The 27,002-nt window shown below is 43.6% G+C and overlaps 1 protein-coding gene and 1 pseudogene across 5 annotated transcripts in view; one reads left to right on the forward strand and one right to left on the reverse strand.

The window, feature by feature from the left end:
- Positions 1 to 75: 75 nt before the first annotated feature.
- On the forward strand, positions 76 to 7,785 carry LOC147136689 (WD repeat, SAM and U-box domain-containing protein 1-like; annotated as a pseudogene). The gene is made up of 11 exons (XR_015089623.1): positions 76 to 473; positions 1,327 to 1,514; positions 2,063 to 2,149; positions 2,413 to 2,506; positions 2,850 to 2,883; positions 2,968 to 3,008; positions 3,273 to 3,382; positions 4,266 to 4,295; positions 5,493 to 5,675; positions 6,436 to 6,570; positions 7,463 to 7,785. The product of XR_015089623.1 is annotated as a WD repeat, SAM and U-box domain-containing protein 1-like (transcript).
- Positions 7,786 to 8,012: 227 nt separating this feature from the next.
- Positions 8,013 to 27,002, reverse strand: part of tanc1b (tetratricopeptide repeat, ankyrin repeat and coiled-coil containing 1b) — an 85,905-nt gene continuing 66,915 nt past the window's right edge. For 3 of the 4 annotated variants that reach the window (XM_086052168.1, XM_086052166.1, XM_086052169.1), the window contains 13 exons: positions 26,698 to 26,820; positions 24,312 to 24,548; positions 23,136 to 23,321; positions 22,342 to 22,420; positions 17,194 to 17,327; positions 16,199 to 16,322; positions 15,259 to 15,434; positions 15,009 to 15,141; positions 13,026 to 13,055; positions 12,816 to 12,907; positions 11,310 to 11,456; positions 11,084 to 11,184; positions 8,013 to 10,674 (listed from right to left, as the gene is read on the reverse strand). In XM_086052168.1, the coding sequence (XP_085908294.1) occupies positions 9,588 to 10,674; positions 11,084 to 11,184; positions 11,310 to 11,456; positions 12,816 to 12,907; positions 13,026 to 13,055; positions 15,009 to 15,141; positions 15,259 to 15,434; positions 16,199 to 16,322; positions 17,194 to 17,327; positions 22,342 to 22,420; positions 23,136 to 23,321; positions 24,312 to 24,548; positions 26,698 to 26,820 (2,649 nt within the window). In that variant the 3' untranslated portion in view covers positions 8,013 to 9,587. The remainder of the gene's footprint in view (positions 10,675 to 11,083; positions 11,185 to 11,309; positions 11,457 to 12,815; positions 12,908 to 13,025; positions 13,056 to 15,008; positions 15,142 to 15,258; positions 15,435 to 16,198; positions 16,323 to 17,193; positions 17,328 to 22,341; positions 22,421 to 23,135; positions 23,322 to 24,311; positions 24,549 to 26,697; positions 26,821 to 27,002) is intronic. The other variant, XM_086052167.1, reaches the window with a different exon arrangement.

Here is a 27,002-nt window from a genome sequence, read left to right on the forward strand (position 1 = left end):
CCTGTTGAGACTTTGTGCTGACAAATTTAAGCGGAAGAGAAGAAGGCAAGCGCCTACTCGAAGCGGTTTTTGAGGATGTTGTCGCTCGTCGCTCGTCTCCAGCATCACGCCGATGAGGTGAGCTGCTGCGCCTTCTCCGCCAGCCTGCTGGCCACGGGCTCGGGTGACAAGAGCCTGCGCCTGTACAAGGCGGCCGACCTCTCCGAGCTTCCCTGCTCGCCCCTCTCGGCTCACGGCTACGGCGTGCGCAGCTGCTGCTTCAGCCCCTGCGGCGACTACCTGCTCAGCTGCTCTGCCGACGGCTCCGTCCTGGTGTGGAGCTGCCGGTCCGGCGAGGTGGACTCGGAGCTGCGCCACCCTGACCGCAGCCCCCTGCGGGTGTGCGCGCTGGCCCCTGACGCCTCCCTCCTCGTGGCAGGGGCCAGTGATGGGACAATGGCCCTTTGGGACTTTCCTTCCAGGGCTTTAATCAGGTCGAGTCAGCTGTTTGGCAATTCATTATTATTATTATTATTATTTTTTAAAACTTGTCCTCGGTTATTTTGCTGACAAAACTAACCCATTCACAGTTCACTTTCTGAAACACCATCAGTCTGACAGAAAAGTAGTGCATTGGTGCCAAGGAACTGAAGTCAGTTCTACAGTCCCACTGTATTAGGCTGGCCGAAGTCCCGTCTAATAGAAAAGTTGTGCTTTGGGGCCATCTTGTGGCATCTATGTGCAATTTTAAAACTTTTTAAAGTGGTGCGTCAAATTAAAGAAAAAAAATTCAATATTTGATTAGCGTAAAGGTAACTGATGCAGTAACTGATGCCTCACCTGAAAAGGGTTACAACTGCCTTTACTGCATATGCAACAAGATGGCGCCAAAGCTCTACTTTTCAGGACTTGTGGTGTGTAATTTGGAATTCCACTCTTAATTCAGGAGTTAAAATCTGGGCTCCAGCCTTCCTATGAGGCATAATAATACCAAGGTAAAATACAAATACCTGAAAAATCTACTTGAGTATAGTAACAAATAGGGCTGTGCATCTCTCCAATAAAAGACGATTCCACGTGCAATCTCGATATATTTTAAAGTGGAACTTTAAAGTGGAAATTTGATTCGGTTCAATTTGTTGCACCCCCTTCATCAAAACCAATTTTCTGATTCAATCCAGTTTTTGTTCAACCGGTGGTGCACCACATATACTCAGTGTAGTGTATGAAGTACTGCCTCCTCAAGTGAAAATGCTTCGTACACAATCAGATTGCGGCGACATCCCATTCAGTAGAAAACAAGTAACTGCCACTGTAATAATCTTGCCGACTTTCTCTCCCGCGCAGGTGCGCCAAAGTAAGCGAGGCCAGCGTGGCGGCTTGCTGCTTCTCACCCTGCGGCCACACGCTGGCCACCGGGTGCACTCTAGGAGACATCCGGCTGTGGGACGTGGACGGAGCCTTGTTGCACGCCGAGAAGGACGCTCACGACCTCGGTGTCACCTGCTGCACCTTCGCGCCCCACTTTGAAGTCGGTCAGTAAGTTTCATTTCTACGCATCTTGTACGGAATCAACTGTGTGTACGCAGACATTGACGTGGAAGTACAATTCACGACTACAAAATTAGCATAATCATAAAAAAACGATTATTAAAACGCGTTTATATCCAATATATATGTATTTGTTTACACACAAGTAAATCATCCTGGAATGTATACATTGGTACATTTTTTTAATTTTATAACTAATTTGATCAATTTTGGTTAGAACTTACATAATTATAGCATTCCCCCCCAAAATATTTGTCTGCATGTTTTATTTAAACATTTTCTTGTTTTGTACCAAAAAATAAATTTTCGTTGGAATAATCGTGATTTCAATTATGACCAAAATAATCGTGATTAATATTTTTTTTTCTTCCCCATAATCGAGCAGCCCTACTATGACTTGACTATTCTTGCAAGTGAGCAACCCGCTTCACGCTGTGACTCTCCGCGACAAAGCTCACCTCGCATGTCGCGTGTATGTCGAGAGCACGTAGCGTCGAGGCGTTTACGTGGTTGCGCTCTCCACTCTCCACAGACGACGGCCGCGTGACGGTCCGACTGGCCTCCTGTGGACAAGACAGCCGCGTCAAGATATGGATGGCGTCGCATTCTCAAGGACTACGTAAGGCCAAAAAATACAACGAAAGGTCGAAGTTTTTTCCCCCCTCTGACATGGAATGAAAATATTGCAACTTGAATGCGATGTCATTGTCCATTGTGTGTGTTTGCAGCCCCGTACAACTCTTTTGTTGGCATTGTTTACCAAGCTGCTGGAACAGCTGCGACTTACTATTAACAAACACTTTGCTCTTGGCACACTACCAACTAAACAAATATACACTCTGTGTGTGTGTGTGTGTGTGTGTGTGTTTTGTCGGCCCTCAGCATGCGTTGTGAAACTCCTTCACACACTCTCCAGTCAGTCTGCTCCAGTTCTGTGTTGCGCCTTCTCCTCTGATGGACAATTTGTTGTTTCCGGGTGAGACACACACACACACACACACAAACAAACGCACACACCTCTGATGAACCTCAAATATCATATTTGACCATGTGTGTCATATCAAACCTAGTTCAAATGTCAATAAAGTTTGGCAAACTTAATGATTTTACTAATGAGACTCACTAGGCAAAAGATAGCAATTCCCTCATTCGGCCATAAGAGAGCGCTGTTTAGTTGTGTTCATTCTTTTCCCCCTGTAAACCCGTCATGAATATGTTGATAAATACACAATGTTGTGTCATAATTATTGTGTTCATTATGATTGTTCATTTTCTGTTGCATAATATCAGTAAACGTTTTTTTTTTTGTTTCAAAACAGCTCAGTGGACAAAAGTGTTGCAGTTTATGAGACGGTGAGTTGCATCAGAGCGTGTTGATTTGATGCTTACTGTTTTTTTTTCATCTGAAAGACTAAAAAAGTTCTTATTTGCCCACAGGAGCCAGGAACACTACTGCACACTTTAAAACAGCACGACAGGTAGGAAAAAAAAAACACCATAGCTCCCTAGCTGCAGCACAAATAGGCCTTTCATATCAAAATACACTTGATTATTTATTTATTTATTTATTTATTTTTTATAGCAAGGGACCAGCGTGCTCCGTCATTGAAGTGTGTCGGCTAGCTGAGTGCTTTCAAGTAGTTCTCGGGATTAAGATGTGAAAGTGGATTTTTTTTGGAGAGGGGCTGATCTCCTTGTGTGCCACACGCGTGCGCACACACACCCACACACACTCCTTGCAGGTATGTGACTGCAGTCTCTCTGTCTCCCACCATGCCCTGCATCCTGGCCACTGGCTCCATGGACCGAACCGTCAATGTGTGGATGCTACAAGATGAACACGTCACTACTGGTAAACAACAATACACTACACTGGGGGAATTCACAGTCTCGTAGTTTTAATGTCGTTCATTGATTATGACGGATCGATTATTATCATCTTCAATATTATATTATTTTGTTTTTATTATTGTATTTATGTTAACATAGATATATACATTTATTTTATTTACGTTGTTATTATTATCATCATCATTATTACTATGACTTGTATTAAGTATTATTCATATATTTTTAAAATATTTTATTTGTATTATATATTATCATCAACATTATGGATTATATTAATATTTTGTATTATTATTATTAGTCATTTTAATTTTAATTTAGGTTTTTATTATTATTATTATGATTATTATGATTATTATGATTATTATCATCCCAACCTTTTTTGTGCCAAGGCACATATCTTACATTATATAAATCCCACTGAAATAATGATAATCTTGTCTCAATCTAATCATGTACTTTGTATTGTGTATGAGTGGCAACAGGTGAATTGCACCTTCAACCTGTCACTATATATTGCCGGCACAGATAGATGATACAAAGCTTTTTTGTTGTAAATATTTTAAAAAATATATAAAAATTGGGCCACTTCTTTATTGGATGTGATTTTAACAATGAACATCTACTGTTGTGTTTGCGTGTCAGATTTGCAGCAGGGTTGATGTGCGCGTGTGATGTTAACGGTGCACTGGGGAAAACCTTTTAGATCATGTTATATTTTCCAAGCCAACACAGCGGAAAACGCTTGCGAATCCTAAAGCGGCTTTACTGTCCATTTGCCATCAGTCAGACTCAAAGAATATTCCACTTGATCATGACATTGTGGTTCTTTTTTTCTTTTCTTTTTTTTTTAACATGATAAATGTATTCTTCTTTTCTGTCTGCAGGAGCTGAACTGGAGCACACCGCGTGCCAAGGTCAATACACTCTCATATACTCTATCATGCTCATTACCACAATGCAATGGTTAGCTTCACATTTTCCAGGAATGGTTCAATGATTATTGTTAGCCTTGTGTGGTGACATCAGAAAATAATGCAAAGAAAAAAAAACGTAATTGACTGGCACCGACTGTCACCTGTGGTAGGTTTCAGTTTCCCTGTGAGGCAAATGAGGACTACAGTAAATGAGACTTATTTAAGGATGCTATAGTGTACCTAATGTTGTGTCCTGCGATCGAAGCGGGGAGACGGTTACGTTAGCTTTCCCGTATCGACTGCGTCTGTTCAAGTGATTTTAAATGAAAAACGTCTGAGGTTTGCTTCTGGCACTACGAGTCCACATGACTCAGAATTGTAGACTAGAAGACTCCACACGCCATCGTTGGGGCCAGCGAGCATGTGTGCTCCTGGTGGTGGTGGCGGCGGCGGCTTGTGATCTGAGTCTACTGTGCTCCCTTAATAATGATGGAATTATTTCTTCATGATGATGATGATGATTACGTGTACAATGCTAACGAATTACGATCTTAAGTTACTGTACATGGAGCTAATGTGCACCGAAGTTCATCACGGAATGAGTTAGCTAGCAGTTACGAGCTAGCACTAGCAAACACCTTGCCACGATTCCACAATTCCTGACCCCTTACTCAACATTTCACAGCATAGAAGTTAAATTAAAACCAAATGGCCACAATAACTTACCAGCTGTGAAATGACCACCCAATGTTGCGCGCAGTCTTTGATGAAAAAAAAGAAAAGAAATCCGCCTTACTAGACGTCGTGACAAGTGAAGCCACCTTCGGCCATCTTGCGTTGCCATTGTCAGAGTGAAGCTCTAAATGCATATTTTATCAGAACCATGAACAATGACATAAAAGCAAAGTCCATCAAGGAAAAAAAATCGCTGTGAAAAGTTACTTCTACAGGGATCCTGGCATTAAAAGTGCACTGATAACAGTGTTTTCAGCGGAAAACAAACAAACAAACAAACAAACAAAATAGTTGTTGTAAGTAAAGGCGGCAACGCAAGATGGCTGCCTTCAGCTGCAAGGCCTGACTGGCAGTCCAGGTTATTATATGCGTCTGTGATTATAACCATAGTGTTATTATGAGGTTCCGAGTGTGTGTGTACATGATATCACTTCCGACCATACTTTAATGTGTTTTCGTCAGGAAGGAATCCTCCATCTGACTTTTCCAGGCTGCTGCTCCCCGATTGGTCGCAGGAGGACGTGCAGGCTTGGCTAGGCGAGGAAGGATTGGTGGACCAACTGGCCGCCGTCTTTCGAGCCAACAAAGTGGACGGCGCCCAGCTCGCCCGGCTGAGCTAGGAGACGGCTGCGGAGATGGGAATCGGTGAGTGGGAGAGTGCGTTCGTGTGTGTGCGTGCGCTACACGCGCACCCACACGCACGGAGATGGCGGGAGTTAAAAATGTTTGATCCTGAAATGACAAGCCGCAATTGGAAAGCGTAAACGTAAGCCGCTTTCGTCAATGCTCTGATTATCCGATGACGCGCACGCGTACAAACACACAAACACACCCGCGGACCGCACGCGCACACAAAACACACACACACAAAATCTCCTCTCCAGTATTTGCGTGCAGCAACAAGAGCCCACAAGCTCCCATCATCACCTTTGAAGCCAGACTGCAACATGATTGGCAGCTACAAGGTCGATCAAGGTGTCAATTGTTGTTGCCAGTCGCCATGACAACCGCTGCCTGTCGCGCTAAAACAGCAGCTTTTCAACGCCCCACCATGCATCCATGTGAAAAGGAATAGAAGGTGATCATCTGGAGCGGAGACGCCGTCAGATGGCAGCGTCTCATTGAATGATGCGAGCGGACGTAAAAATGCAAAAAAGCGCTCATTTGTGCCAAAGTGACAAATGGACGCAAGTTTTTTGCAGATCCTTATGGCGATTAGAGGCGCCGTAAATCGATAGCCATCTACCACTGACATAACCACTGAATTATTTATAAGGGACTGTAAATAACACTTCAAACACCTTTTTTTTTTTTTTTAAATAAAGTTTTTTTTAATTACTTTATACTATAGTTCCTACAAAAACTTTTTTTGGTAAGTCAGCAGTACTGCGTTGATGTCTTTTAGAGTCGGTGGGTGTCCGCCGTGGTCTCCTGAGGAAACTGGAGGACTTGAAGGCGGAGCAGAACGCCTGCGACTGCCCCGATGAGTTTGTGTGTCCCATCAGCCGGGAGCTGATGAGGGATCCCGTCGTCGCCGCAGGTGACGTGTGACTCGGGCGCTGCACAATTGCAGCAAAACTACAACTACTTCAGTCACAACATGGCGGCAAAGCACTACTCCAGTCTAGACTTAATCTTGCCAAATCACTTCTACATAATTCCTTGGCAAAAAAAAGCACTACTTTTGTCTAAATGAAGTTCCTCAACTCACATCTACATAGTTACTTCATGATAAAAAGTGCTACCTTTGTCTTAGTGAAACTCCTCCCCTCACTTAAACATAATTTTTTGGCACCAAAGTCCCACAAGATGGTAGCAAACCGCTACTTTGGTCAAATGAAACTCCTCCACTCATGTCAACATAGTTGAATGGCACCAAGATCTCACATGGCGGCAAACCACTACTTTTGTCGAAATTAATAACTGGCTTCTACATAGCTCCTTGGCAAAAAAAAGCACTACTGTCTAAATTAAGCTCCTCAACTCACATCTTTATAGTTCCTCAGTGGCAAAGCACTCCTTTTGTCTTACTGTAGCTCCTCCCCTCACGCCCACATACAGTAGTTCCTCGGCACAAAGAACGCATAGGATGGCAGAAAAGCACTACTTTTTCCTCAAAATGACGCTCCTCAACTGACTTTAAGCTAGTTCCTTGGCACCAAGGTGCCACGAGACGTTGGCAAAGCGCAACCTTTGTCTAAATGAAGCCCCTCAACTCACTTCGGCATGATTGGCGCAAAAGCACTACTTTTGTGTAAAATATATACATGTATATATATATATTTTTTTTTTTTACTTCACTTTCACTTCAACCTCTGCATTAAGATGCCACACGCCACTGGTTAAAGCAATACGTTTGTATTAGTAGTAACGCTGCACAACTCACTCCAACATAGTTCCTCGGCGCCCTTGACTGTCCGCCGTGTCCTTAGATGGCTTTTCCTACGAGCGCGAGTCCGTGGAGAGCTGGATTAGAGGCAAGAAGAGAAGCAGCCCCATGACCAATCTGCCCCTGCAGACCACACGGCTCACCCCGAACAGAGCGCTGAAGATGGCCATCGGCCGATGGAAGCGGAGCCAACAACAATCATCGTGACGCGACAAGAGAAACACCACAGAGCAGTAGTCACGTTATCATATGTAAATAAATCACCCTCTGCCCCTAAGAAAAGCATTTTGCGGGCATATCGTCACAAAAGTTAATGGCGTCCACTATTATCTTTCTGCAGGGGTCATGTTGCAAAGGAAAAAAAAAAAAAAATGATGGCACAATCGATCACACGCCTACACTGACGCAGCGGTTAAGCCGTAATTACAGTGAATATTTACATGAAAAACACATTTGAACTACCTTGAGAAAAGGGAACAATGACTCGCACGCACATAATCAAATCCTATTTTGAAGTGGGACAATGCCAGCACGTTTCCCAAACCAACACGCACTCCTGTTTGATCACACTGCGTAGACGTGTTTGTCATCCCTCGGGGTGTAGGGGGGGTCTTTATTTCTCTCCCATGGTTGCCATGGCAGCACAACTCCATTACAGTATGCGACCACAATACTGACGAAAAAACATGGCATTGAACGGTTGCATTGAACATCCATGTGGAAACGGAAGGAGCTAGGGTGTAAACCGCAAATGTAGCATGCACTTCATGTAAATGTCTTGGGTAGCTGTGCAAAAATAACTATATAAAATATATTGCTCTTACACCGAAGCCATTGGTAAATAAATTAATCTAGACAGCAACAACAAGCAGATAGAGGAAAAGACTTTAAACTCTGTTAATGCGGATTCATAACATGTACAAACATATTTAACAAAACGCCCGCACGGGTGTGTGTGTCTCTCTTCTTCTCTGGAGAACATTTAACACAATTTGAACAACACTGTGCATACAAATGACAATAGTCGGGATGTAAAACAACACGCCGCTCACGAAAAAGTTGGGGATATTTTGGACTTTGCGGTGGAATTTCAGTTTGAAGCTAAAACGAACTAGGAACTTTAACTGGTGAACTTTATTTAAAGTGGGAGTCAACCCAAACATTTTTTTTTTGTCAAGAATATGTTCCCAGCAGGCCCACTGGCTGAAACACGGCATTCTGATTCATTTTGCGTTTGTGGAATATAAATTAAGCAGCAAAATGCACTCGTTTTTAGCCATCTCTGGGGGCGGCCATTTTGTCTTGTGTCGACTGGAAATGACATCACAACTGCTCACGACGACCAATCGCGGCTGACCTGTTTTCTGAATATGAGCCGTGATTGGTCGTTGTGAGCAGTTGTGATGTCATTTTCAGTCGACAGAAGACAAAATGGCCGCCCACAGAGATGGCTAAAAAAGAGTGGATTAACTCTAATTCCACAAACGCAATATTTATCAGAATGCCCCGTTTCAACTAGTGGGCTTGCATGGAATATATTCTTGAAAAAAAATGTTTACGTAGACTTCCCCTTTAGGCTTCTCTGAATGAAAAACTGCTGGAATGGAGAGCGCAGGTGGTGGTATGCGTGGTGAGCAGCGAGGGGCGATAGAGTGGGGTCTTGACCAACTTCGTGACCTTTTCTAAACTTTTGAAATCAAACTTCTAATCATTTCAAAATCAAAGCAGGTGTTTGATGTGTGAGGATTTCAAAGGAGGTCATCTTTTATGCCTTTCTGTGACTCTTCCGGTCCCTCTGTTGCAACCAGCTGAAGACACGGTGTGACTCTCTAAAGCTCAGCGGCCACTTCCACTTTCGTAGGCTAAACGCCCGTTGTGAATTCTGCATTTCAGCTCCTTGTTAGACAACGGCAAATGGACCAAAATGTTGCCCGCTGCTCACCATGCATACCACCACCCGCACTCTCCGTTGTAGCAGTTCACCCTAAAGTCCAATATCGCAAACTTTTTTGATGTGAGTAGTGTATTTATACAAACCGAGAGGCGAAAGCTGGCTGAAACACAGGAATGTCCACTTGACTCCCGTCCCCTCCATCAGTGCAAAGCGTCCATCTCGAAACAGAAGATGCGGCGGACGGGCGGGAACATTTGGAACGGCTCTCCCGGCACTACACGTTGGACTCGATGAACGATCGCTTTGGCTTGATGGACGTGATGTGCAGGGCTTGGCTGGGGTTGGCCAGGGACTTGGCGTCCTTGTAACAGACGAACTTGTCAGAGTACTGGTTGGCGTGCGGCCCGCCGTTGTGGTGCAACGGCGGCGCCGGCGGCCTGTGCTGCTCGCGGTAAGCGCCGCTCGCCATCTTCCCGAAAGCGTCGTTGTCGTCGTCGTCCTCGACGGAGTGGTTGATCCAGGCGCGGGCGGCCGGCTGCGGGTTCTGCTGCAGGAAGCGCGCCGTCTTGTCGGTGACGCCCATGAAGGGCCTGGGTTTGTACTCGCCGCCTTGCTGGCCGTGTTTGGACTTGACGTCCGGGCCCATCTTGCCGCTGTCCGACAGGCTGCCGCTGGACGCCAGGCTGCTGGTGGAGCTGGACACGCGCATGTTGCCGCCGGAGTCTGCGTCCAAGTGCGTCGAGGCGGCTTTGGAGGAAAAGGACGCCGCCTCGCCGCCGTGGGTCATGACGGTCAGAGTCACGCGGTTCCCGTAGAGCGGCTCGTCGGCAGGCGCGGGGAGCGGGCCGATGTCGATCCCCGGGCCGGCCTTCAGCATGCCGGACATGTGTCGGCTCGGTAAGGGGCTGGAGGGAGCGAACTGGGATTTGGCTCCGTGTGAGCTGGTCTTGACGATTTGGGCCTGCTTGGTGGGCTGCAGAAGTAAACCTTGAGGGTGGTCCCGAGGGTAGCGCTGAGGTGCAAGCCTGCCCGGGTGGTGACCGGCGTTGTTCCCCAGCGACCGGCAGCGCGCGCGCTCGTCCTCCTCGTCGTCGTCCTCCTCCTCTGCGCCGCGCCTTTGGCCCCACTCCGACGACTCCTCCCGGCCGTCGTCGCGCTCCCGGTCCGCATCGTGGCCCCCCGAAGCCTGCGGGCTGCTGCCGACGCCGCCGACCGCTCCGTCCGGGCCGCCTTTGGTGGTCTGCGCCCGCTGCATCTGCTTACACTCGTCCTCCACGCGGGCCAGCAAGCGACGGATCTCGCGGTTGTTGGGACACAACTTGGCGGCGTCGTGCAGGTCGGCCAGGGCGGCGACGAACTGTCTGGAAGGCGCAATGGTTGGAAATGCCATTATTACGCTCCTGCCCGAAAACACCCAATGCAATGCAGCAATCCTCCCTCCATCCAGGAGTCGCGGTTCTGCAACATTGCAGATTTATTTTGGGGTACGGTTTGCACTCTATTAGTTCTGCGTTGTTTGTTTTGAGTGTAATTCCAATTTCAACCACCAGATGGCGGCATACTATTTTGTTTGACTGTAAATTTGACTTGAGAATGAAAACAGGAAGTATTTCAACTCAAGCAAATTTTTGCTGAAGATTACTGAATGCCAGTGTTCTTCAATCCTGCTTTTTCTGCCAACAGAAAGCAACGGCTAAGGGTTCATTTTAATTGTACACCTTTAATCAATCAAGTTTGTCAGTTGCTGTTCATTTATCTTGATGCGTTTACCTGCTGCTCCTTTTAGCTCGTGCGCGGGCATAATAGGCTTCGTAGGATTTTGGTTTCAGCTCCAGTGCTTTTGTCGCAAATTCCTCAGCCATCCCAAAGTCCTGCGACAAGGAGGTCACTCATTGTTAATTCAACCATTTTCTTTTTTCAAAAAAAAAAACAAAAACATTAAAAAAAACACACACCACCCTTTGATGTGTCAAAGAAGATCAAAATTCCATCTTACGTTGGTTTTTCTGCGACAGCGGGAGAGGTTGAGGTAGAGAGAGACCCTCAGGTCTTTGAAGGCCTTCAGGTCGTCTCCGAAGCCCTCCCTGGGAAACTTCCTCAAAGCGTACTGGTACCTCTGAGCCGCCTCCTTCATCTTGCCTTTCTGGAGGACACATGAAGGCACAAACAGGGGAGGAGGCTCAGGGCCAAACACTCACAGGGCCGGATGCCTCTCACGAAAATGCCCTCGCCACTCTCGTCCATCTCGCACATGTGCGCAGGCAACATATACTGCGCGAGCCAGATGGAGTGAGGATATGTTCAAGAAAAACTGGGATCTATCCAAACTGTGGCTAGGAAAAGTGCGTGGGTAGCGCAAACTCGATGAACCCTGACTTGAAATGGAGAAATATGACTACGTGCAAGAGAGGCCAAATAGCTCAAACAAGCTAACCACCTGCTAGCTTATCGCGGTTGTCAACCGTGTTTGTCTTTAGCGCTTTGAGGTGAGATGTTTGAGCTTCAGACTTCCCAGCAGTGGCGGAAGCAGCATAAAAGAGACACATTAGCCTGGCAGCTTTAACCTTTCTGCTCCAACGCCGTTAAATGTCAAAGCATCGATCAGGCACCCTTTGACAAAACAGCTGGGACACCTCCATCCATTCCTTCAAATTCGGTATTTTATATTGCTCAGAATCAGTGCCGGGACAGCACTGTACATCACTGTACCTACATTGGTTGTTCTGGAACTTGTACTTTGAGTTTTTCTTTTTGTAAAGACTCTTTTACTTTCAGTCTCAACAGCTGGAACCATAAATGTACTGTCGACTGGTGAAGAGAGTGGTTTGATGGCATAAAAGTTGAGCCAACGCAAGCTAGCTCTTGGTATAGCAAAAAAAATAAATAAATAAATGCAACTCAGCATGCGCCTATCTATCTATCTATCTTGCTAGCAAGGTATCTTGCTACAGCGTATATGTCTGTCGACTCAGTATTTACTATTTTACCGTAGTCCTTACTTAAAGCGGAAGTCAACCCAAACATATTTTTTATCAAGAATATGTTCCCAGCAGGCCCACGAGTTGAAACACGGCATTCTGATTAATTTTGCGTTTGTGGAATATAAGTTAAGCAGCCATCTCTGCGGGCGGCCATTTTGTCTTCTGTCTTCTTCACGGCCGACCTATTTGCTGAATCTGAGCCGTGATGGGTCGTTGTGAGCAGTTGTGATGTCATTTTCAGTCGACAGAAGACAAAATGGCCGCCCCCGGAGATGGCCTCAAAACGAGTGCATTTTGCTGCTTAACTTATATTCCACAAACGGAACATTTAATCAGCATGCCGTGTGTCAACTAGTGGGCCTGCTGGGAACATATTCTTGAAAAAAATATATTTGGGTTGACTTCCGCTTTAAGTACGAGTGGGCACTTTTGCCACGCGCATTCTTGGTGTTTCAGTGACAAAAAGGATATTTTAATACAGCACACAGCATCAAGACAGGTAATGTGTTCTCCAAGTGCACCTTGTAAAGCAGGTTTCCCTCCTCCATGAGCTTCTGAAGCAGGATGATGAGGATATCAGGCTTGGAGGTGGCCATGGCCCAAGCGGCATTGCCTGCGTAAAAGGAGGGCGCAATAGGAAACGTTAGATTGCTCGCGTGGAGCCATCGCGGGCGCTCCCTGTATTTGACTGCAAATTGTCACAGTAAGGTAAAGTTACCTAAAGATTGTACCTGATCGATCGTAAGGAGACGTTCTGTGACCTTAGTTTAGTGGCAGCGGGTTGGGAAAGAGTTAACAGAGGGGAAAAGGGAGAAGGTCACGCACATGTCCAAACTCTCTTTAAAGCAGCGGTTCTCAAAATTGTGGTCTGACGAGTACCACGAGAGCAGGGGTGGGCAAAGTCTTGTAATGGTTGTTGCATTCAGTGTTGCATTCCTGAAGACGTTTTTTTCTTAGAATTGGCTACTAAAATGTTTTTATTCATGTTGTATAGTTTTTGCTCATTCTCTCATAAAGTTCTGGAAAATCATTTATTAAACATTTTATTAATTTATTATGTCAACGATACTACATTATTTGAGCAAATAAGAGATTTATTTAGTAAAAACATTACAAAATAAACAGCTTGACAAAAAGATAACTGCCGACTATATTTATTTCCCAAATTAAAGAAAAAAATAATATAAAACAACTTTACACTTAGATTTTTTCCATTATTTATTTGTAAAATACTTGGTTCATCAATGTATTCTAAATAATAAAGTAAACTAATTGCTTAATCAAATTTAAAAATGATTATAAAAAAAAAACATTTTTTTTTTAATAATGGACAATTTATTTTAAATACGTGTTGCATTTATTTAATTAGGTCCTGTATTAAATAATTGGTTAATATAATTCAATCACAATAAAATTACTTAGAACTAATTACTTAAAATGAATGTGAGAATGAATTATTATTGTCTTATTAAAAAACATTTTACATACACATATTTACAATCCAACTGAAGTAAAAAAAACCAAAAAACTAGTGGCTCAATCTTGCACTGGTGGTATGCAAAAGAATTGCTGACAAAACATAGTTCAGTTGTATTTAACTTAAAAACTCAACACATTCGCATTTAATCAATATGAACTGATTCTGAATGAACGAATCAATATTTGAGGATGGTTTCCATTTTCCTATATTCAAGCAAAGTGTCATGTTTTAAGCTGCATAATGTGACAGTAGCTTACAATAAGACTAACTACACCTTTTAGGAACATCTACTTTGAGGTGGTACTTGATGTAAGAAGTTTGAGAAGCGCTGCTTTAAAGGCTTTCCCGCCATGCAAACGCTTCAGCATGCTGAGAGAAAGTTCAGACGTTGCTCATTGCGGCGCGCCTTGCAGATAAGTTGCAGCGCCAGATAACGCCATGTATGTCGTTAAGGTGATAAGTCACATTCTAAACATAGCCCAGCAGCACATGAGGGAGCAAAGAAAGAGGACACACATGTACGCAACAACACACACACACACACACACGCGGACACACGGAGTGAACTGCAAGTGAATGGATGCAGTGTTTTTGCGCAGCATTCCACAAAATTAGTGTGAGCTTATTCTGAGAGCCGTGAGATACTGCGCAAACAAAAGACTGAAGCAAACGCCGAACTTTTATTGACATTTCTCAGGACCAATTTGGGCAAAAATGTTTCACTCGCATGCACAAGACTGGAGTGTCTGTTTTTTAATTGTTTTTTTTTTTAAGATGATTTGTTTCCCCGTAATAATTTAGGTTGTTTTTAATTCCACATGGAAAGTAGCCCTTTTTAGGAGGAACCATATTTGGTACCTTAAGTCAGAAAGCAAATGCTTCAATAGAGGTCTCAAGTTATTGCACTAGTTCAACACAAGAAGTGAAACAAAATGTTATAAAATTCATTATAGGAAAACAATTTTAAAAAGCCAATTTTGCATGTTTGTTTCAAAAAAGTATATGGGAGGAGGAGCTTGAAAATATAATCGCATACTGAATCGCAATATTAATAGAAAAAAAACCCTGATTTTGTTTTCGGTACTCATCGATTAATCGACTTCCACTCGACTTTTATAGCCAACATTATAGTCAACTGCAAAATACCTGTCGTCGTTCAAGAATTCAGCAAAATAATAAACGAATGCATTCAACACACTTATTATAGCAATTAAAAAAAAAAAAAAAAACCTACCCAGCTTGGCCCCTTTCTTCAGCAGCGTGACCACCACCGATGTGTTCCGACAGCCGATGGCTCGGTCCAGAGGCCTCATGCCACTGTAGTCCACATGCTCCACCACCGCCCCTCTTTCCACCAAATACTGGACCTAAAGGAGACGCCGCGCTAGTTAAAGACCGTGTCCGGCAAACTAATACGCAGCAGTGTGTGCTCAATAGCGGCGATTATGCCAGTCACGTGTGTTCGGGAGCGTACGGCCACGTACGATTTCGGCATCTCCGAAAAAGGCGGCCAGGTCCAGAGGAGTTCGTCCGTTTTTATCGGTGTGGTCGATCACGGCGCCTTTCTCCACCAGAAGCTGCACGACGTTCTTGTGTCCTTTCAAACACGCCCAGCTGAGGCCTGTCAGACCCTCCTTGTCCATGGAAGTCAGAGACGCACCTTTTGACACACACAACACCCACATTTAGTTCCTTTCAAAGTCTTTGTGAGAGTGGTGATTTCTAATCTGAAATCATCCGTCCCCATTGAAATGAATTGAATTATGACATTATTATTATTTTGAAATGAAATGATGAATGAAATGAATTATCCACCGTACTGTACGTTATAAAAAACATACAGAAATAACACCGAAATAGAATGTCAACAATTCAACAGTTTGGGCGTAGCGGTTTCATGCTTCAATCATTTATAAATAAAATGTGATTGATTGATTGATTGATCATTTGTTGACGTGCTCCTTCTGGCGTGTGGGCTTTAGCCACCAGGGAGCAGTATAACACGGGCGTAAATAATAAACGATGAGTTTCTCAACTAAGCGACTCAGTAAACTGCAGTTAATAGTGGTTGTTTTCCTCAGAGGATAAAGAATACGTATGTGAGTTTTGTTATGTTGTCTGCCTAAATGTGTTTGCGTTCAAATAATTGCCGCTTTAAAGGGGAAGTCAACCCAAACATATTTTTTTCAAGAATATGTTCCCAGCAGGCCCACTAGTTGAAACATGGCATTTTGCCACGGTACTTTCAAAACCTTTTAAGTACTCTTTTTTTTTCATTCATCCATCTTCTACGCTGGGATTTGTCTTGATTCTTCCCTTCATCTTGTTTGGAATCATTCTTTCATTGTTGAAGCGCCAAACACATCAACTTGCCTTTGCTTGCAATGCATTGCCTCGTGAAGGGAGTGTCGCCACGTGGCTCACCTTTGGAGAGCAGAAAGTCAACGGTGCTCAGGTGACCCTCGCAGGCCGCCACCATCAGTAATGTTCTGCCCTGCTTGTCGCTGACGTTGATGTCCGCACCGCGCTGCAGCAGCAGCTCTGCAATCTAGGAGAGAGCACCCCAGATTAACGCGGCACGGCTGGATTTTCAACGCTGGCCCAACTGGCTCGGATTGCTCCTTCTATGTACATTTCCAGTGACACAAAAACAAATTGCACCTAAATACAGTGGCATCTTCTGGGAATGAACAACTACATTGATTTGAATTGGTTCGTAAATTAACAACCCTAATTGAAGTAGAACAATAAACTGTCTTTCATATTGATTCATGGCGAATTTTCCATTTGAAAACATTTATTTAAAATAACATATTTAAAAAAAAATACACGTGAAGAGGACTTTGAAAAAGTAATCGCAATATTGAGGGGGAAAAAAATCAATTACACTAGATTCTTTTTTTTTTTAAGTTGTTCAGCCCTAGTAGCTCTTAAAAAGTGACATTTTTAGTTAAAAAACAACACTGCATTATGAAACATAAAATGCAATGAAAAGGAACACACTGGTTTTATACAGCATAATTAGTACTGTAGTATTTGTGTGTTGGATGTGTGCTTTAAGAGGCGTGGCCTAGTAAATGATGTCAGGAGCCGGAGTCAGGTTGGCTTGTGAGCTGTGGCCGACAGCAGCCTCTTGTGAGCGTTCTCATTTTGTATTCACATTTGACAGTTTGCCCCGTGCGCGTCTACATCAGCTGCCGCGGCGTCATTTGAATGGTGTCACTTGAACCACGGAATGTAAATCCAACCTATGCTAGCAGCGACGCAAACACATCCGGTTAATAGTAGCCTACTGCTAACTCTTATCTTGCGAGCGAACGCTGCGAGCACGCTTATTAAAACGCGCCGCGCTTCCGAGAACGTCACGCAGAGCGACCCAAGCGGGAATTCACGGTTGCCGCGGAGACGGCCGCTCTCACCTGCCAGTGCCCCTGTCTGACGGCGCAGAAAAGCGGAGACACCCCCCGCCGGTTGACCTGCTGCACCGTCACCCCCTGCTCCAGCAGAAAGCCGCACACCTCCATCTTGCCTCGGCCGGCGGCCGCCGTCAGCGCTGAGGAGCGGACAGAGGACGCGGCACGATTTACTTCATAGGCCTCATTTCAGTTCAAAGGCGCGCGTGCAGGATGTATGACACAAATGGTGTTTATTGCACTTTTAAAAACGTGTCCTGATTTCACATCATTCAAAAGTTACTCCCTGGTTTGTTTCGGGGGTAATGGAGGCTATTTTAAACGGCGCGTTGTCCCATATGGCCGTAATTTGAGAAGATGAAAGGAGCAAATGGGTAGTATCAGCCCTGTGACACGCACACACACACACAAGCTGGTCGCTGTATGTACGCAGGACAAATAAAATGTGGTAATTGCACAGTGGAGAATATGTTAGAACCAAATATCCTCAACTATCCGCAGTATCATAATCCACTGAGTTAACAGCGAAACGAATGGTTGCAATATGAGTTCAATAAAGAAAATCTCTATAATGATGTACTTTATACAAAATGAACACACAGTAACAGCAATTAAATACTTGTTTGTGCATTCTGGTGTGTTTAACTTGACCACCGGGAGGCAGTACAATACTGTCACGCGGAAACAAAGAAGAATTTCACAACTAATGGACGTGACTATTCCTTCACGGCAAGAATAACAATGACATATGTTACGGTTAGTCTTACAGTACAGAGGGTCTTTGGTTTATGATCCTCAATACGTACGAGGTTTCGAGATTATGAACGGCATGAATAAAAAAAGCACTCTTTTTCACTTGTGAAAAAAAATTAAAAATCTAAAATCTAAAAAAGTTCTAAAAAAAAAAAAAAAAAAGAAAAAAAAAAATCGGCCAATTTTTCAATTGCTTTTTCTTTTGGCACATTACAACATAAGATAATGACAATCAAACATCTGCTTCCCCCCCAAAAAAATGGGAAAAAATGAAGCCAATTTTTCTTTTTGTTGTAAACATATACTGTAGTAAAGGACAATGTACTGTAAAAACAGTCAAACGTTCTGGCTATAATTCATATTTTTAATTGTTGTTAGCATTAAGGGACCAAAAAGTTATTGTAATCATTACATACTGTCATTTTTAAAAATCAAATCGGTTGATTAATTGGTTATGGGAATTTTCCATATCAGTATTGCTCTAAAAGAAATGACCATCAGTCAGATTAGTACACAACAAAATACTAGGAACAGCTTTCAATAAACAGTCAAATTAACACCTCCCATATAGCGTCAATCACAACGGCAAATGAAGCCCAACCTTCTTGGCTAGGAGGTTCCGAATCACAAGCTAAGAACGTAAACGTGATTGCTTGCTCCAGCCGGAATCCCATTACCATCAAATTGGGCAGCCGGAGCCTGAACTCATCACAGGTAAATAACCTGCAAGATTAACTGACAATCTCAATCATGCAAACACTCTGTTGCGGCAATGGCTTCCAATCGGTGGAAATTGCTCGATTCGCCGTGATTTTCTCAAGGTTCCTGACAAAGTTTTCATCCCCGGAATGAATTATATAAGCATATTTCATGGAAAACGCGCAAAGTCCTCTTATCCTCTGGCACCTTGAAACAAAACAAAGGCAAAATTGGAAATAGTTGCTTCTGTTTTCTTTGAACCGATTCTGGGCCGCGCGCTAAGAAAGACGATCCCTGCGAAGCAAATCATCTCCCTTTGCATAACGGCAAAGCATCCTAAGAGGAAGCTTTAAAAGAGGACGCCGGCGCGGATGTGCAATCCAATCATCGTCTGCTTAACAATAGGAGACGCGCCGGGCCTATTTGCATGGAGATGAAAGGACCGTTTCATTTTAAACAGGTGATACACACCAGAAGGTACCGACTCTAATGGCATCCGATATGAGCCCTCGCCCGCCTTGGCGATAATGTTCAATTTTGATGACGCACTGACAGAATCGGAGAGGTTGTAATGTAACTGTGTTTATTATGGCGGTTTGAGTTTGCAGTAAGTAATGTGGAACTGAATCATATTGAGAGGAGTCGCATTATGTTGTCCTTATCGTGTCGCGAAATAAGGAAATCAAAAATATTCACCACTAAGCATTATTATCTACCGCACTGCAATTGAATTTCATTGGATTAAGCAGGCGCATGAACTTCAATGTCCAAAGTCCATATATATATATATATATATATATATATATATATTTCTATATTGTGATTACCTATAATTGTGTGTTTCTTATCTTGCTGTTGCTCAATAACGCCATTAAAGGTGCATTAAAAGAAGTTCTAAGTAGCAGGGGTAGGAGGGCTGCAGCTGGCGAATATTGTGTATTGTATTGATCATACCAGTATTCGGATCAAAATATGATTTAGCATTACTGAACACAATAAAATGTGAGGTGCAGGTATTATTTTTGTCCACTTGTGGTTGTCATCCTCATGTTCCACTGTAGCATCTGTGACTTTTGAGTGTGTATGGCTTTAAATGGCGTGGGGCCTGACCTGGTGACTGACGTGGGCGTCGCGTTGGCTGGCTGTTCATTGGCGAAACCCTCGGCCATGTTTAGGACATTTTCTGTCCTTTACGGATTGTTTATCTCCACATGCAGTGACACTTGCGTCTGTATCTTACTTTATGTGGAAAAATGAGCCCAACGAAAGCTTTGAGGCAGAGATTTTGCCTCAACCTTTTCGTGTCATCCAGTTATTGAAGTGATTCGATTAATCGTTTCAGCCCTATAATCTGCCCAAATCTTTATTAAAAAAACAAACAAAAAAACATCGATCTCAGGTACAGTTAACCCCCTGAGAAAGCTCTGAAATTAATATCCACTTTTATGTCTATCTGAGTGGTAAGCTTCCCCGCTGTAAGCAACACGAGCGTAACAACGGGATCATTTCATCTGACCTTCAACCTGTAATACCGGTTGCAATATGAAGTTTCAGTCCCCGCTAGGCTACGACACAGCGGCAGCCCATTTTCCCCGAATACGGATGGGCTCCCGGTGGTTTCTAAATAAGGTCCTGGTGGCAACGGGGATATCAGAGATTGTGGTCATCACAAGGACGCGAGAGTCACTTTGCCTCAGCTCAGCGCTGCCGCAGACCTGCAATTTCACTCGGGTGCAACGGATGCCATTTCGCGTCCGCTGAGCGAACACCGCGCAGACGCCAAGTGCTAGACTGTGGCTATAAGTGGCTCCACCAAGGAGGAATATTTGGGATTCCTTTGTCCCGGCGCAGTAATGAGGTCTGACGTCCTGTGGCCATTTAGAAGGGGAAATGGCTTGAGTAAACCGCGGTGTGGACAGACGCTCCGGACAAGATGACCCACCAATTGAACATTCTGAATCAAGTAATACGTTGACTTAAGAGCACACATTTCTACTCTTCAATGCAACTTGTCACACAATGTGTTTTTTTTTTTATTCCTTTTTATCTTGAGGAGCACTTCCTTTGTGTACGCTGAAAGTGAGGTCATGCAGACCAGTACATTTTCAACGTATTAAATCTTGCAAGAAAAGCATTCAGCATTCATCTACTCTAAATAAATAAAAAAAAAAAAAATCGTATTGTCTAGATGCACTTATCAGGTTGCTATGCAACCTACTGTGGGTTTTTATTTATTTTTTCTTCTCTTTTATAAAGAGAGCGGCTTTGTGTATTCTTCTATCCTCTGTCAACATTTATTAGTCCAAATTGCTTCTGGATCCAAGGGAACAAAATATACTGCACCGATGTGAGTGCAGCGTGCTAAGATGAGCTCTCACTGAGATGTTAGCATCTTCTGAACATGTTGAATGGAATTTTCCATCTTCAACTTTGAACAACTGCCAAACGGGCAGTTGTGAAGGGCTCTAAATTGAAGTTGGTGTGACATCACAACCAATCAAATCAGGCGATCACATTGGAAACAGATTGGATTGCTGACGATCGATCGCCTACATTTTTGCCTATTAGAAGCCATAGACATGTTTTTAACGTGATTATTCTAAATGATGTGATCCACGTTTGGATGTTTCTGATCCAAAATTTGCGAAAATGCAGACACTTTAAATGCAAATTGGACACAAACAAATGAACAAACTCAGACCATTGAAAATATATTGATAATATTATACTGGATAGAGGTAATGGTAACGTTATGCAAAATAAATGGGAATAAAGAGAACAGACAAAAATATTGACAAGAGTGTTTAAAAATGTAATTCATCTTATTTAGAAGCCCCCAAAAAATAACAACCAACTGTTTTTACACTCTAAAAACGGTTGGCTCAAAAAATATCCCAATTACGGGTCAAAAGGGGACCAAGCACTACTTGGAACAATTTGACCCTTTTTTTGTACAAAACGTTTCGGGTTGCTTTGTACAAACCAACCCGATTTTTTTAGGTCGTTTTTTTGAAAAACAAACAAACATCCAAACAAATCAAGTCAGATCAAATAAACCCCAGTTGGTCCCTTTTTGACCTATAATCAGGCATATTTTGGAGCCAAATATTTTTTAAATTGTGTAAATGAACAGCAATGGCAATTACCAGAATGTTTCTGTAATTTCATTTTTTTTTTTTTTTGTAGAATCTCGTTAATCAAACCCAGCTGTCGTGAATTTGGATCTAAACTCCATTCCAACATGTCGCGCAGTTTGCCAAACCCATGTAAATAAAGCAAAAGTACAACATTTTCAGACAACAAATCATTAAGATGTCTTATCTTGCAACCAGTATGTCATCCTACAAAACCCCCCTGAGCCACCTAAATCTAAGTATCTTTGAGGAACAGATGGAGTGCATGAAAGCGTCTAAATGAATAGCACCGAGAGGAGACAGCGCCGCAGTAATCCAGCGGCGCACCGGAGAACCATTCCTGAGAGGAAATGCTGTGTTTACCGACCTCTAAGTAGAAACCCACATGGCCGCAACAGCAAATGCTTTTACCAGAACGAACACGACACAAGAACGCGGCGGGGCCGTAAAAATGCGCGCGCACGCATTTGGTCGGAGACCTTCCGCTCGCGGGAGGGGAGCGGAATGATAAAACGCGGGCTTGTGATAAAATGAAGCATGTAATGTCAAAAGATGGATGACGACATACCTGTCTCTCCCCACAGAGTGTCGTGGCTATCAATTTGCACGGCGTACTCATTATTCACTGCCAGCAAGCTGCTCACAACCTGCCGGGAAGAAACTTTGATAAATGGCATACTGTTTCAGCATAAGAGATCAAATCAAGCGCCAGGACGATATGCTCATTTGGCGGCAAAATAATGGGCCATGGGAACTACGTGGCGGCACAAACAAAACTCCGCACTGTGAGGCCTCGGCCTCCGAGGTCTCAAAAACAAAAACGGCATCTTCTGGGATTGAATCGTCGGTTTTCGGGCAGATCTTACAAAGGAAAAGAGGATCAAGTGGGGTAAAAACAAGAGCCGCCGCCAAGGTCTATTAATTATTATTTTTTTCCATGAAAAAAATAGCAGTCTACAGAATTGTAAAAAAACAAACAGAAATAACACATTATTATTATTAATATTGAACATGAACTGTTCAAGCCAGCTACTGCTATGAGTTGAAATATAAGTTGTTTAAACGGTTCATTGCTATTATGATATTGATGCAAATCTCGTTAGCCCATCTATGGCATTTCCCCTAAGGTGTTAGTATTAAATCCGTGGACTTTCATCATGTAACCTGGATTATATTTGTATTTACTACATACATTTATTACATACATATGTGACTTATTGCCACCTCTGATCGGCATTCTGGACGATTGATTTGCCGCACATCTTAACAGTCACATGAGAAGGACAAGAAGCCAAGTTTCTTCATAGACATATCCTGCAGGTACACTTGGGGGCGAACGGCGCGCGCACGCACTAAGCAGACCTGCGTATGTCCCATGCTGGCGGCTCCTATCAAAGCCTGCTGCAGGGCTCTGCTCTTCAAAGTGCCGTCCTGCTGCTGCCCCTCGGCGCTCCATTCCATCTCCAGCAGGTACTGGATAACATCTGGATGCCCTCGGAGAGCGGCGTGCACAAGTGCGCACTGGCCGCTCTTATCGATATGGTCGACCTGGCAAGCACATATTTGTTAGCTGTATTGCTTCTCGCTGGGCATATCCATTGCCACTTGCTTAAAGACGATAACCCATCACAGTGTTCGCCGGTGTGATGGGTTTCAAGTAGGACCCAACCGATCATCAAATTGCAGTTTAGTAGCATGCAATTTTCAAATCACAAAGCTTGCAACGGTCATTTCATTTGTTCGGTGGGCAACGACTCTAATTCAACAGGATAAATACTGTCTTTCATATTAATTCATGGTTTATTTGACTTTATTTTAACGTAAGCCTAACATACAAGACCAAAAAAGTATGTATAATAAAACACACTGTTTATTTTAATGTGGACTAATTTATTGCTTGTGTCTGTTTGAAAAAAAACGGGAATGAGTACCTTAAAAGCGGCAGTCAACCCAAACATATTTTTTCCAAGAATATGTTCCCAGCAGGCCCACTAGTTGAAACACGGCATTCTGATTAATTTTGCGCATGTGGAATATAAATTAAGCAGCCAAATGCACTCGTTTTTAGCCATCTCTGGGGGCGGCCATTTTGTCTTCTGTCGACTGGAAATGACATCACAACTGCTCACAACGACCAATCGCGGCCGACCCGTTTTCTGAATCTGAGCCGCGATTGGTCGTTGTGAGCAGTTGTGATGTCATTTCCAGTCGACAGAAGACAAAATGGCCGCCCCCAGAGATGGCTAAAAACGAGCGGATTAACACTTATTCCACAAACGCAATATTTGTCAGAATGCCTTGTTTCAACTAGTGAGCCTGCATAGAACATATTCTTGAAAAAAAATATGCTTGGGTTGAATTTCTCCTTTTAAAGACCAATCACAAATCTGTGTATGTCAGTGGTAGGTAAAAGTAGGCTGAACAACACTAAACATGTCCATGTGACCACTTGGATTGGAAAATCCTGACTTGCTGGGCAAGATTGCTCCACTCGAGTCCGATACTGTCAGTGGATATAACTAAAAAGTGGGTGCTCACCTTGGCCCCGCGCTTGCAGAGCATCATGACGAGACTCAGGTGTCCCGCCGCCGCCGAGTAGCACAGGGGGTTCATCCCGTTCTCTGACACAACCTCCACGCTGGCGCCGAACTCCAGCAGCAAGGAGGCGATTTCCAGATGGCCCAGGTGGCACTGGACGCAGATGACTGGCGCGTTGTTCAGCACCTCCGTGCGGTAATTGACGTTGGCTCCTCCCAGCATTAGCAGACGGCTCACCTGATGTGCCACACAGACAGTCAGCGACACTGGGATCCTCGCTAAAAGTACAGTATGAATAAAACGATAAAAATGCGACCCGCTCGCCCAGAGTCAGCAGGGACAAGCCGCAGCCCAGCCGCAACCCTAATGAGGACAAACGCTATCGAAAACGGATACGATCGATGGTATATGCAAAGACCTCAGACCTCAACATGTTTTCCAAACAACACCATCACCATGGCAACAGACAACAGCTTCAAATGTGTCTTTTGAAAGGACTTGATCAAGAAGCGGAGTTTATACCTCGGATTTTTTTGTTCAAGTCAAATCTTTTAGAAATGTTACCTTAGCCTGAACTCAAGCGTGTCCTCAAAGTGAAAGGCGGACATTCCACCGAAGCAAACATCAAGACAGATTTTTCTCCTCTCCGGGATGAGGTAAAAATCAATAATACACGTATAGTACAACAAAGGCACAGGGCCAAAGGAATATTCCGAGGACAGAATATGAAATCGTGTTAATTTGTTGGTTCTGAATAGATTTACTATGACGGAGGACAGAACAAGGTCACTCTTGTGAATGTTCCACTGCGAGCGTTGTCGCACTCGAGCGTAATAACTCACAAATGTATATTGGTGATGACAACAAGTGGAACACTAACACCGTTGACAAGTGGGGAAAAAGACAACTTATTTAGCCACAAGCCAGAAAGCATCAATCAGAGATAATGGGCTTTCTTGAAGAGGCTAATGTCTCCTCTCAGTACAAACAAAAGAGAACGCGGCACAGCATCTGAATTGATTCGAAATGTTATTGTTAGAGGTTATACAAACTCTTTCGTATGACTCATTACCAGTAAACAATGCACACAAGAAGGTACAGGCTGGTCCAAAGGCGTGGATCAAAGATGCAAATGGCTCGACACGTGAATTGATTGGCTGGTCGGCCTCCAATATTGAAATTTATTTGTGAAGCAACCATGTTTTCGAACACATTTTTGCCATTCAGGCTAGGCAATTTATAGACAGAGTAGAAAACAGACAGAGGTCATGCAGCAAGAGTCCACAGGTCTCTTACCTTACATGCTACACAACTGAACTTTACAACTAACGGGAAGTTTTTTTTTTTTACGGTGTGACTAAAAGAGCAAATGGCATTTTGCACTGAGGAAAATAGAGTTGCTAGGCCCCTGCGTACACAACTACAGCGCTGACAGTTTAAAGTGGATGCTTTATGAAGTGGGAGTGCACATTTGACCTTTGTGCATCCACATTTGCTACAATGTGATGGCTAATGTTTTTCCAGCCCGGTTTAGAGTCACCATATTCAGTTTTCCACTCTTTATAATTCCGTTTGCCATTAGCCAAGCGCGTTATTGTACTCTAATACTTAATTGTTTCATATACGCACGCCATTGGTAGGAGGTAATGAAGTAGTTACTCTGACATACCGTATTCTCCGGACTATAAGTCGCGTTTTTTTCTTCAAAGTTACTCCGGAGCGACTTATGTGTGAAATTATTAACACATTATTACCTGTATATGTTATTTTAACCCACATAAAGAACATAAAGATAAATCTTAAAAGCTATTAAAATGCATGAGTAATTTAAACGGTTAAAATCTAATATTGTGTTAAATAAGTAATTAAAATAGTATGATAAAAAGAACCGATTTGACCGTCTATCAATCCATCTATAAAAAATAGTGTACTGTTACTTTAAAAGGCGCCGTGCCTGGCAGTGCATGGTCTTGCATCATCAGCCAGCCACACACACGCACGCGCCGCACGAGAGTGGAGGCGAGAACACATAATTACGACCGAATACAAAAATACTTTTGGAGACTTGGAAACATTCTACATGGTCGGCGATAAATAAAAGACTTATTTAATCGATCCACGACCGTTTTGGTGAGTTTAAAGTTATCTTACCGTAACTTTCTAACGGGTGGGTGTTAGCTAATTGTTACCATCGTAGCTCGGTGGAAATGATGTGCACTAAGCGCACATAACATCATAAACAGCAAATAGAACATATTTTCACTGAATAAAGGAGGAGTGGTTCCAAATAAAAAAATCCGCAAATGAGCAAATTTGCGAATTCTAAACCACAAGTATAAGTCCAGAGTGTGTGAGTACTTTTGCCACCTTTGACACGCGGTCTCACCTTCACATTGGGCGTGTAGAGGTTTCTCAGCGAGGCTAACGCTGCAGAGAGGCCGTCGGCACTGCAGCTGATCCACAAAGCCTGCAGCACGCTGGACGACACGCCCGTTCTCTTACTCAGGCCCTGCCACACACAGGCAAACAACATGGATGCGCACAAACACACTTGTAGAGTCCAAAAGTGAAGCTTAACAGAGATCTCTGTGCGTCTTTCCCTTCGTTGACAACCACGGTCAAAAACACAGCAACGGAACGGCGATAATTCCCGAAAACGGAAAGTACTCAGACTAACTTCCCCTGGCATCT

This window comes from Filicampus tigris, chromosome 14 (assembly GCF_054856515.1).
Source record: "Filicampus tigris isolate MCC_2025a chromosome 14, RoL_Ftig_1.0, whole genome shotgun sequence".
In the NCBI taxonomy this organism is placed as follows: Eukaryota; Metazoa; Chordata; class Actinopteri; order Syngnathiformes; family Syngnathidae; genus Filicampus; species Filicampus tigris.